The sequence below is a fragment of the Vicugna pacos genome, chromosome 20 (genome assembly GCF_048564905.1).
Source record: "Vicugna pacos chromosome 20, VicPac4, whole genome shotgun sequence".
Taxonomy (NCBI): domain Eukaryota; kingdom Metazoa; phylum Chordata; class Mammalia; order Artiodactyla; family Camelidae; genus Vicugna; species Vicugna pacos.
Window position 1 is genome coordinate 22,563,084 of NC_133006.1, and position 12,123 is coordinate 22,575,206.

The following is a 12,123-nucleotide window of genomic DNA, read 5'->3' on the forward strand; positions in this document are numbered from 1 at the left end:
TGAGAAGAGAGACTCAAACCCCTGCCTAAGAAATGGGGCCTCACTCAAAATCTCTCCTGGGTTTTCCTTCCATGCTCACCTCTCCAGGACCTCAGGAAGGCTCAACATGGTCTGTGAACAGTTCTGTGCAGTTTAATTTAGGTTAGAGCCCTTTCTATGGGAACACAACCTGGAGACTCCTGTATAATCAGTTGTTAATGATTATTTGGGAGTAGGGCACTTAGAAACACTGTTTTTGACTTTGTAGAGTAGGATGGAAAAGCTTCTGGTTCCCATGTGTGCAGTAATTGTAAACACGGTCCCATTTACCTCAAATAACACTGTGGAGAGATTGGATATTAAAGGTAAAGACAGACACTAGGGCTTCAATTTCATGATGTGTCACACTCAATTGAAAGATGACGAGACCAGGATTGAAGTGGAAGAGGAGATAAGGAGGACCCGCTGAAATGGTAATGTGAGGAAAAAGTGACTCGGTTAGAAAGGTGAGAGACTTAATGAGATTTTCCGAATCATGCTGGGACTGCTGGAGGGAGCAGGGTGCTACACCCTCTCTAAGGAGAGGCAGTCAAAAGAAGAGCTTGTGAGTAGGAAGCCGCTGAGCGTGGAGCTTTTCTCCTTAGAGATCCTTCAGGTTCCAGAGTGGACAGGGTTGGAGAAATTTTAGTAAGCCCCTAACTTCTAATCTCCCACTTCCCACTTTCAATTTGAAGTGACTCATTGGTAGTCATACCCGTAACATTTCAAAAGGGTGGACTGGAATCCAAGCAGTCCTCCCTCGAGGGGTATTCTGAGTCTGGGAGGTAGTTTCAACCTGAAGAGTTGTTTCTGGAGGAAACCAATCTGCACGGTCCACGGAGAGACTCTGGGTTAGGCAGGACCCATGCAAACCTGATTACCTCACTAATCAGTGTTAAAATAGGCCAAGAAACAAAATTCACTCCCCTCATATGAGGAAGGTGCTCCCAACGTAATTTGGACCACAAATTTAGAATTATCTGAACACATTTTCTGCTCAAGGAGCTGTGTTGAGAAAGACAAATGCAGACATGGGGTGAGGGCCTTCTCAGCTCATAATCTATTAAGAGGAAACCCATGTAGGTCCTGGTGAGAGCGACGGGGCCTTCCACTTAGAAGTCCTGAGTACTTCTCACTCGGAATATGGCTCTCTCTCCGCGCTCCCCACAAGATGCTACAACTGGAGCTTGGATGGGGGAAGAGGGCCAATTCCAAAATAGGTTCAGAGCTGAGGCAGTAAGAATTTGAGGTAAGAAAATCCATTGGTTCTCCAATTACAGAGCATCCTAAACTCTGAAACAGCTTCACTTTACTTAGAGGCAATTTAAAAAATCGCAATAGTTTCCTATGACAGAGTAACTATTGCTGATGGTGGGAGACCAACCTCGGGCCTGGCCAGGGGAGCAGGAGTCGGGCGTCTGTCGGGAGGTCTGCGGGGGTCGCGCGCCCCCTGCTGGCCGCCGGGCCCAGAACAAGGCCCCGGGTAGGGAAGCGAAAGCGAAAGCGGAGGGCGGCCCTGGCTGGGAGAGCCTCGCCAGCCCGCAGAGGGGAAACCAAGCTGAGACCGCGCGCGGCATTTCAGAGCTCAGCCCCAGCGCTTAGAGGAAAGACCCCCTGGAGCTGCAGCCCAGGAGCGCCGCTGGTGAGTTCGTGCGGGTGGAAACCTGGAGCGCTGACACGGACGCAGCCCAGCCACCGCCCACTCTGCGCCCCCCGCTTCCTGTCCCTCTGGACCTCGGGAAGCAGAGGAGCAGGGCACCGACCGCCCGGCCCTTTGGAACTCGGGGCGGCTGGTGGGAGCGGGGTGTGGGGGAGGGGGCCCTGGCAACTTTTTTTTAAAGGATGAGGCTGCAGATGGTCAGGCTTCCCAGCTCCCTCCGTCTGGCCGAATGCCTTGGGTCCTAGGAGGGAGGTACTGGTGAGCACGGGGTACTCAGGGCATCTTTCGGGGCGGCATTGTGTAAACAAACTGAGAAGCCGGTGGATGCGTTGGGCAGAGTGGGAGTGGGGAGGACAGAGGCAAGGGCTGGGACCCCACCTCTGTAATTTCTCACTTTCTGCCCACAGACCTCGCCATGCGGCTCTCTGACCTGAGACCCTGGGCCTCCCTGCTGCTGGCGGACTCGGCCTTACTCTGGCTGCTGCGGGGGCCTCTGGGGGCCCTGCTTCCCCCAGGGCTTCCAGGCCTGTGGCTGGAGGGCACCTTGCGACTTGGAGGGCTTTGGTGGCTGCTGAGGCTGGGGGGGCTGCTGGGATTTGTGGGAGCACTGCTGCCCCCCTTCTGCCTGGTGACCCCCCTGTTTCTCTCCCTGAGGGCCCTCGTCCCAGGGGCCTTGAGTGCTCCCCCAGCCAGAGTGGCTTCGGCCTCTTGGAGCTGGCTGCTGCTGGGCTCCGGGGCTGCAGGGCTGAGCTGGGCGGTGTGGGCTGTGTTGGGTGCCCCAGGACCCCAGGAGAGGGAGCGGGGCCAGGAGAACAACAGAGCCTTTACGTGGAGGTTGCTGCAGCTCTCCAGGCCAGACCTGCCTCTCCTGGCTGCCGCCTTCTTCTTCCTGGTCCTTGCCGTGTTGGGTGAGTCAGGAGAGGGCGCTGTGAGCTGGAGGTGGGAAAAGGCCCTTGGCACCGGCACTTTCATCTGCTGTCCTTCCTGCCTCTTGCAGGTGAGACATTAATCCCTTACTATTCTGGTCGTGTGATTGACATCCTGGGAGGTGATTTTGACCCGGATGCCTTTGTCAGTGCCATCTTTTTCATGTGTCTCTTCTCCGTTGGCAGGTAAGTGAAGGGTGGTTTGTGGGGCCTCAGTTTTTATGGAGGCCCTCACTTTCCCAACTCTGTTTTCAGACCCTTTGGTGCACAAAACACAAAATACTTAAACTAAAATCTGCATGTATTTATTTATTCACTGTTTTATTTCTTACATCCACTCATTTATTCCTTCATTCACCACGTAGCTCCAACACCTCAAAGTTTATATTACGTTATTAAAGTTACAGGTACGAGTGAATATAGTACAAAAGGTGTTTATGTGTCAAATGGAATGTCTCTGAGTTGCCTCTCAACGTGTTTATCTCCATGAAACTCCATTTCTCCTTTCTGTCTCCTACCTCTCACTGTGTTTGTTTCCACAGTTATCCTGTTGTCAGGGTGGACATGTTTCTTCTTCCTGACTCTTCTTCCCTAACTCATCTTGTCAGCCCTGGAAGGTCTTACTCTGCGGCTTGTCACCTTTCTTTCCAATGTCTTTACACTTTTCCACTTGGTTTACTTTCCCCTCCCTTTTTAGACTTACCCAGGAGTCCGCTGTCTACAAACAAACAAATGAACTAATTAACTGCTTGTTAGGGCAGGGACTAGGATAAGGTGGGCGAGGCACCTAGGGAGCAAAATGTAAGGAGGTGCCCATTCTCAGGCACTAGCAAGAACCTCACTGCCTTACCCCAACCCCAGCGGGCTGCTTGATACTGCTTCTTTGTTATGGTCATCCTTCATTTGGAATCCCTCAAAAACCAATTCTCCATTATTCCATACTTGCTACTCTTTGCTGACACTAATCACTTAAAAGTGAACTTCTTACTGATCAAGCTACTGCTTAAAAAAAATCAGCACTCAGTTCTCTTTGTGTCTCTGTAGCATTTGGCATCAGAACAATCTCTTACAATTGATCTGTTTCTTCCATTAGCTTTTATGAACTCCCTTCCGGCTTCCCAGTGGTGAACTGTCCTCCTCTGGATCCTTAATTATGGACTTTCCTCATGACTCAGTTCTTTGATCATTAAGAGCATTTGCCCTGTTGAGCTAACCCAGCTCATCTCTGCAGGTGATTCCCAGATCCACGTTTCCATGCCCAGCTCCAGTCTTGTCATCCACTGGCCTCCATGACATTCCCATTGGATGACCCATTGTCATCTCAGACTCCACCTCCCCAGAGCTCTACCTGCACCCCACTCCCTCACGATCTCCTTGAAAGTGGCTCCCCTTTCTTATTCCCATCATGATCCCATCAGTATCCAAGGCTCCAAGCACCAGCATGGTCCATGCCTTTCTCATGTTCAGACACTAGCCCTGTGTTGTCCACAATCAAAATGTTTTCCTGTGGCTCCTTTCTCTCACATTCTCACTCACCAAAGGCCAAACTCTCTTCATTTTAGGTCTGACTATCCCAACAGCCTTCTAAATGCAGTCACTAGATTTGTGTTAGAAGCCCATATTTTATAAAATTCCTGTTTCTCTGTTTTCACATTTCCCCCTTAAGTTTTACTGTAAATATTTGCTTGGTCTAATGGGAATTCTCCAGCCCCAAGGACAATAAAGGGGGAATAAGATGATCGCAGGGCTCTGGGGAGTGGGAGGGCAGAGAGTTCATTGCTGCTAATCCCACAAGGAAGTATGTGGGAGGAGGGAGAAGGACACTAGGGGCAGGCAGGAAAGGGACCAAGACGGAGGGGCGGCTGGAGGTATAGATAACACTGTGGGAGGTCTGGTCAGAAGCAAGTCATAGGCTATTCCTCTTCACAACATCTTTCCATTTCTGTCGTACTGTTCCCTTGTGTCTAGCACAGAGTGAGCTCCATAAATACTGGTGAATCTGTTCATGCTATGGTTTTGTTCCTGTAACTAACTCACCATGCCCTCCCTTTATTCCTGCCTGGTGTCTCTCCCTCTCTTATTTGTTTTCTCTTCTGCTCTCTTGATATACTTCCTGCAACTTTGTATTTCTTTTCATTCTGTGCTTTCTCCTCTGCTTCTCCCCTTCCTCTCTCTTCTGCATCTCTCTCTCCTTCATCCTCTCGCCACAGCTCACTGTCCGCTGGCTGCCGAGGAAGCGCCTTCACCCTCACCATGTCCAGAATCAACCTGCGGATCCGGGAGCAGCTTTTCTCCTCCCTCTTGCGCCAGGACCTCACTTTCTTCCAGGAGACTAAGACAGGTGGGGCCTGGAGTCCAGATCTGGGGTTCTCCTTGGCGTTCCTTGCCCCTCAGCTGCCCTCCACCTGCACCCAGCCTGTCTGGCCTGCATCCCTGGCAGGACACTTGCATTTTCTCTCTTTGGGGACAATGTAGTGAGGCGGCCTCCATCTGACTCTCTGCAAGTGAGGAGGGGACTGTGCGAGCGAGCAGTGGGTCGCGAGGGGGTTCTACATTACAACACACAGTTTCCTCACCTGCTCTGTCCTTCCCAGGGGAGCTGAATTCGCGGCTGAGCTCGGATACCAAACTGATGAGTTGCTGGCTTCCTCTTAATGCCAATGTGTTTCTGCGAAGCCTGGTGAAAGTGCTGGGACTGTACGGCTTCATGCTCAGCCTGTCTCCTCGACTCACCCTCCTCTCTCTGCTCGAGCTGCCTGTCACAATAGCGGCTGAGAAGGTGTACAATGCCCGCCGTCAGGTGGGTGTGGATGTTAGGGGGCCCCTGGGGAAGAATAAAGCTCCCCTGCAGGCTTTCTCTTCACAGCCCTTAAGTAGCAGCTCTGATTTTAGAAGATCCACTGGCCCCTGGAACTTTATGTAGGGGTGTGTGTGTGTGTGTGTATGTGTGTGAGAGACAGAGATTACTGTTTTTACATTCCTACCAGCAGTACACAAGGGTTTCAGTTTCTCCACATCCTTGTCAACACTTGTTATCTTCTGTTCCTTTTTATAATTTTAAAATTATATCCCCAGTGCTTATTTATCTTATAAGTGGAAGTTTGTACCTTTTGACCACCTTCATCCAATTCCCCCAACTCCTACCCTCGCCTCTGGCAAATGCAAATTTGATCTCTTCTTCTTTGAGTTTTATGTTTTTTGCTTTGTTTTGTTTTTTTAGATTTCCACGTATAAATGAATCATACAGTTTTTATCTTTTCCCGTCTGACATATTTCACTTAGCATAATGCTCTCAAGGTCCATCCATGTTGTTGCAAGTGGCAAGATGTCCTCCTTTTATGGCTGAATAATAGTCCATCATATATTCATACCACTTTAAAAAAATAATAGCCATCCTAATGATTGTGAGATGATCTCTCATATGGTTTTGATTTGCTTTTCCTGATTAGTGATGTTGAGCATCTTTTCATGTGTTTGTTGACAAGTTTAGTATCTTTTTTGGAGAAATATCTATTCAAGTCCTTTGCTCATTTTTAAATTGGGTCGTTTTTAATTGTTCAATTGTAGGAATTCTTTATATATTCTGGGTATTAACCTTTTAATTCATGATTTGCAGATGTTTTCTCCTATTCTGTGATTTTCCTTCTCACTCTGTTGATAGAATCCTTTGATGCACAAAAGTTTTTAATTTTGATGAGGTCCAATTTATCTGTTTTTTTTTTTTTCTTTTGTTGTGTATGCTTTTGGTGTCACATCCAGGAAATCATTTCTGGTCTAGTCTTATGAATCTTCCCCCCATGTTTTCTTCTCAGAGTTTGATGGTTTTAGCTCTTGTGTTTAGGCATTTGATGCATTTTGAGTTACATCTCCACCGTCTGTTAACTAGCTGTGGCTCCTTGGGAAAACCACCCTTCTTTCTTCATTCAGACACTGGGGGTGGTGTGAGTCACCTCAAATGACGGTTAAAAAAAATAGCATGTATCCTGCACTACCTCATACTGAGAGCTCAGTCGTGTTTTGTTCGCTGCCTCCTTGACTTTCATGATCCCTCCTGGAAAGAAGTGTAGGCAAGAGGGAAAGAGGAGAGTTTGACATTTCCCAGTGGTTTGGGGGAGCATCCCAAGGGCTGGAGTGAGACATGGGTCTGCTGTCTTCTGCCGAGTCAACCCCTTCCGTGCCCTGCTCCACTTCTGCAGGCAGTGCTTCAGGAGATCCAGGACGCAGTGGCGAAAGCAGGGCAGGTGGTGCGGGAGGCAGTTGGAGGGCTTCAGACCGTGCGCAGTTTTGGGGCCGAGGAGCAAGAAGTCTGTCGGTATAAGGAGGCCCTTGAACGATGCAGGCAGCTGTGGTGGCGACGAGATCTGGAACGGGCCCTCTACCTGCTCTTAAGGAGGGTGAGAAGGCTAAGTGGCTGGGGGAAGGGGCCAGGGAGGGGGCAGGGTTGGTCCTGATCCTACAGCTGGTCCTGGGGTCCCTGCTGCTCTGTGTCATAGGGACAGGGAGGATAAAGAACGGATGTTCTCAGGTCCCCCTTTCTTCTCCCTTCCAGACGCTGCACTTGGCAATGCAGGTGCTCTTGTTGAACTGTGGGCTGCAGCAGATCCTGGTCGGGGACCTCACCCGGGGCGGGCTGCTCTCCTTTCTGCTCTACCAGGAGGACGTGTGCTCCCACGTGCAAGTGAGTCAGGACCTGTGCATGCTCTCTTTCCCCTTTGGCTTCTGTTCATTCCCCTTAAAAAAAAAACAATCCAAAATAACCCCAATTCATTTGTTATGGAGAATCTGAAATGTAGGCACGTATATATATATATGTATACACACATATATATATGCTATAATGAACCCCCATATACCCAGCATCTGTCTTAACAATTATAACTGCTGGCCAGCCTTGTTTCATCTGTATCCTCACCCACTTAACCCCCAACCCATATTATTTTAAAGCAAATCCAGATATGGCTTCATCTGTAAATGTATCTCTCTAAATATAAACATTAAAAAATATGTAACTGCAAAGCCATTATCACACCTGAAAAATTAACAATAATTTCTAAAGTTCATCAAATGCAGTCAGCAGTCAAGTTTTCACGTCTCATATAAGTAATAAGAGTGCATATATTACATCTGTCTCTTCCTCTCTCTCATCTACATCTGTGGTGGCTTCGTCCAATAATGCTCAGAGCCAAGATCCATTCAGTGACTGGGGGAGGCAAACGGTGACACCCGTCGTTCCTTCATTTATTAGCTGGGAGACTTCTCTCAAGGGAGGTGCCTCCTCCTCTGCTGTGTGGTTACTCAGTGGGACAGTTTGATTAGGAAAGGCAGGATGAGCATTTAGTTCTTTCCCTGTATTGACCAGTTTTCAAAAATAGTTCCTGCATCTTGGGCTTTATTTTAGAGTTTTCGTAGAGATTTGTTAAGTGTCTTTTGTGGGGAGAGTGTGTGAGGCACTCTGGGGGCCACAGAGATGAGGTGGGCACGGCACCGACTTTAAGGGGTTCCCTGTCTAATCAGGCCAGACCAGCTGTGCGCTTAACACAGAGCAGTAACTGGAAAGATCTGGGGTGCAAGTCACGGTGTTGAGGGGAGTATGGACGTCTCGGTCCTTTATATCCTTTGTGTTACAAGTTGGAATAATAGGATATTGGTGCTGCTTTTAAATTCCATCAGATCACACATTTAAAGGGAGAGAATCTTTTTTTGGGTAAGGGGAGAGGCATGGCTGGAGTGCACAGTGGCAGAGGGCGCATGAGGAGTTGAGAAACTGCTTTCTGGTGGAGCTATGTATGATTAGGTGACCCCTGCCCTCTTGTTTTGCAGACCGTGGTATACATGTTTGGGGATATGCTGAGCAACGTGGGGGCTGCGGAGAAGGTTTTCTGCTACCTGGACAGAAAGCCAAACCTGCCTCCCCCTGGGACACTGGCCCCGCCCACTCTGCGGGGGCTGGTGGAATTCCAAGACGTCTCCTTTGCATATCCCAGTCACCCCAGCCAGCCAGTGCTCAAGGTGCCTGACAGGCCACAGGGAGGGAACCTGGGCCCCTGGCTCCTGTGTGACCAGGCATCATGGCTTGTAGATGATTTGCCTCTGATAGAAAGAATGGGGTGGGGGGAGGGAGAAGAGGCAGGCTCCTAACTCTTTCCTGGCTTTTCTAGGGTCTGACGTTCACCCTACGTCCTGGTGAGATGACCGCACTGGTGGGGCCCAATGGGTCTGGGAAGAGCACGGTGGCTGCCCTGCTGCAGAACCTGTACCAGCCCACTGGGGGGCAGGTGCTGCTGGACGGGGTGCCCATCTCCCAGTATGAACACCACTACCTGCACCAACAGGTGGGTGGGGAGGAAGACGAGGGATAGGAGATTGGAGAGGAAGGATGTGCAGAGAGGGCACGGGAGAGGGGTCAGGCGGAGACACGCAAGGACTCGGTTCTGGGGGAGGTAGGCGGGGAGGAAAGGAAGGCCCCTGCCGTGGGGGTTTCCACACAGTCCTCTGCTCCCATCCCCTCGGCACAGGTGGTTTTGGTTGGGCAGGAGCCTGTGCTGTTCTCGGGTTCCGTGAGGGACAACATTGCTTACGGGCTGAAGAGCTGCAGTGATGATAAGGTGATGGCCGCTGCCCAGGCTGCCAGGGCAGATGAGTTCATAAAAGAAATGGAGCATGGACTCTCTACAGGTACCTCAGGCAAAGGACAAGCGAGCTTATTCTTGGGGCCGGGGCCGTGTCACTGTAACTCAGTGTTTGCTGTTGCCTCTTCTCGCCTCCCATCTCCCCTCCTTCCCCAACTTCCTGAGTGCTTTAGCCATCTGTCCTGGTCCGGAGTCTTTGTTCCCGGAGAGCAGGGCAGAAGTGATGCTCCCTGGACATGGCCAGCCCCAGAGGTCTCCCCGCTGGCCACCTCCCTCCCTCCACCAGGCCCTCATCCTCCTAACTGGTTTCTGTGGAAACACCAGTTGTGCCCTGGTCCCTGCCTGTGGGGAGGACGTTGTCGTGGTCACCAGTGTCTGAGGAAAAGCATTTCTCGTTTTCTTCAGACGTTGGGGAGAAAGGGAGCCAGTTGGCTGTGGGACAGAAGCAACGTCTGGCCATTGCCCGGGCCCTCGTGCGGGACCCACAGGTCCTTATTCTGGATGAAGCCACCAGTGCCTTGGACGTGGAGTGTGAGCAGGCCGTGAGTACTGGCTGGGAGGGGCGGGGACGGCGGGACCTGAGGGTCAGCCTGTGCAGAATTGGGCAGTGGAGGACGAACGGGCCACTAGTGGGAAGAGTATCTGCGTCTTCTTAGGGTGGGGATGGAATGGAGACTCCCGTGGTGTGGGGACGCCCCGATTCCTCTACAGTCCTCTCCTCATCCTCCAGCTGCGGCAGCCCGGCTGAGAGAGCAGAGCAGCGCAGAACTTCCTCTCCTGCTCTTTCCTGTCGTCTCTCATTTCCTGCCATCTTTACCCTCAGCCACCAGAGATGGTGCCCAGCGGGGATGCGGTGCCCATCCGTTCTTATCTTTCTGAGGTTGTGATCCTCCCCCTTCAGCTGCAGGACTGGAGGTCCCGCGGGGACCGCACGGTGCTGGTGATCGCTCACCGGCTGCAGACGGTTCAGAGCGCCGACCAGATCCTGGTGCTGAGGCAGGGGGAGCTGCAGGAGCACGGCCGGCTCCTGGAGGGGCAGGACCTCTGCTCCCTGGTGCAGCAGAGCTGGAGGACTGAGAGCCCGGAGACACTGGACCCTTCTCGTGACCATCTGAGTGACCCCGAGTAGCTCCTGCTTTGAGTTTCCCTCAGGGAGCTCCCCTGGGGAGCTGTTTTTGGAGCTGGGGTCACGATGGAGATTTAGACCACGGGTGCTTTTGCCAGGAACCTTGTTTCCTTGATGAACAGTTTTGCCTGGTGCTGAGTAGTGTACTGTGGCGTAATAAACATATTTTACATATTTTTCCTTATTATACAGATAGCACACATTTATGTAGACAATGAAGACAATACAGGAAAGTAGGAAGGAGAAAAGTAAAACTGCCCACTGTTTCATTTCCCAGAGAAAACCATGGTTACTATTTTGCTGTCTGTCTTATCAGTCTTTTAATTGTTGTTTGAGATACATATTAACCAGTATGACATAAATATTCATGAAGTTGCCTTTCTGTATCTTTCCCCATTCGCATCAGGGTCTGATATTTTGGGGGGAGCTAAGGTGTGGAGGGGCAGAGCACAGTTCCCTAATTAACAGTATTAATAAAACATTGATAATAGCTACTACTTACAGAGTTTTAATATGAGCAGGAGCTACGCTAAGCATTTTTCACGTATTCTCATTTAATCCTTTTCGTCAGCCCTTTGAGGTTGGTTGTTATTATCCCCATTTTATGGATGAGAGACCTTGAGTCTCAAAGAGATGAAATAACTCTCCCAAGGTTACACAGTGGTGGAATTGGAATCTGAATCCAGTGCTGACCCCAGAGTCCACACCCTTGACCCATAAATTATATTGCATCTTGTGTCATGATCTACCTTGTAATCAGGTCAAATAAAGCTCTTTTACCTGAAGCTCTGAATAGCTCTGAATCCATCACCTTCTCCCGAGGCCCAGTGTTATCACTTTCATTTGGAGCCTTTGATGATCTCATCTCCAAAGGGGTTTCCTGATTCTTGGTTCCCCTGTTCCAGCCAGTCTTCACAAAGTCGTTCTTCTTTCTGGAAGACACATTGGATGATGTCACTTCTGTAAAATCCTTCCAGCGTCTTCACCCCTTTCTGCTCAGATCTTCCTCAGAGACACGTTTTCTAGCCCATTTGTCTTCCCATTTCTTGCTGGATTAAGCTCCATCCACAGCAGACCTCCTGCCCTGCTGAGGCCTTTGTCCTCTGCATGTCGTGTTTCCTGGGACTCCCTGAACCACACTCTTGGATTTACCCCGGTTCTTTAAGATTCACCTCAGGATGTAGGTCTTCCAGGAAGCCTTCCCTTATCTTCTCAGTCTGGAAAAAGAGCCCTTTCCATTTGCTCCTGTCGCTCTGCTCCTGGGATTTCTCTCTTTCACACTCCTTGTTCTTGCTCCTCTCTCCACCTGCCACCGTGGACCTCGGTCCTTCCACCAGGCCGGGAGCTCCGGGACTGAGGGGGAGGCCATGTATCTCATTAAGCTTTATATCTACACCTGGTACAGGACTCGATTCATAATGGACAATAAATACATATTTGTTGAATAAACGAATAAATCTCCTTCCTCCGCAGTCCTCATTCTCAATGCTCCCTACACATGTAATTCACTGAAAATCCGAAGCTGTACATATTACTGGTTGCTGGAAGGGTTTTACATTTGAAGTTTCCTATTCTAGGAAACTGAAACTTTCTCTTTCCTGGAAGTAGCAGGTACTTTCCAGGCTGGCAATGAACTAGCCAGGACTTTTGTTGGATTTTTTTTTTTTTTCTGCCTGGCAACTGTTGGGAGCAGGGTGAGGCCAGAAGAGGGAGTTTCCTATGCAAATAAATCTTTGCCTCATTCATCCTGCTGCTGCCCGATGG

General features: G+C 50.1%; 1 protein-coding gene across 1 annotated transcript; it reads left to right on the plus strand.

Annotated features, from left to right (window-relative positions):
• Positions 1–1,501: 1,501 nt before the first annotated feature.
• TAP2 (transporter 2, ATP binding cassette subfamily B member) lies at positions 1,502–11,144 on the plus strand. Its single transcript, XM_072945261.1, has 12 exons — positions 1,502–1,660; positions 2,086–2,586; positions 2,676–2,790; positions 4,815–4,945; positions 5,199–5,404; positions 6,801–6,998; positions 7,154–7,282; positions 8,425–8,613; positions 8,763–8,936; positions 9,120–9,279; positions 9,639–9,775; positions 10,135–11,144. The coding sequence occupies exons 2-12, from the start codon at positions 2,094–2,096 to the stop codon at positions 10,360–10,362; spliced, it is 2,160 nt and encodes a 719-aa protein (XP_072801362.1). The 5' UTR covers positions 1,502–1,660; positions 2,086–2,093; the 3' UTR covers positions 10,363–11,144.
• Positions 11,145–12,123: the final 979 nt, after the last annotated feature.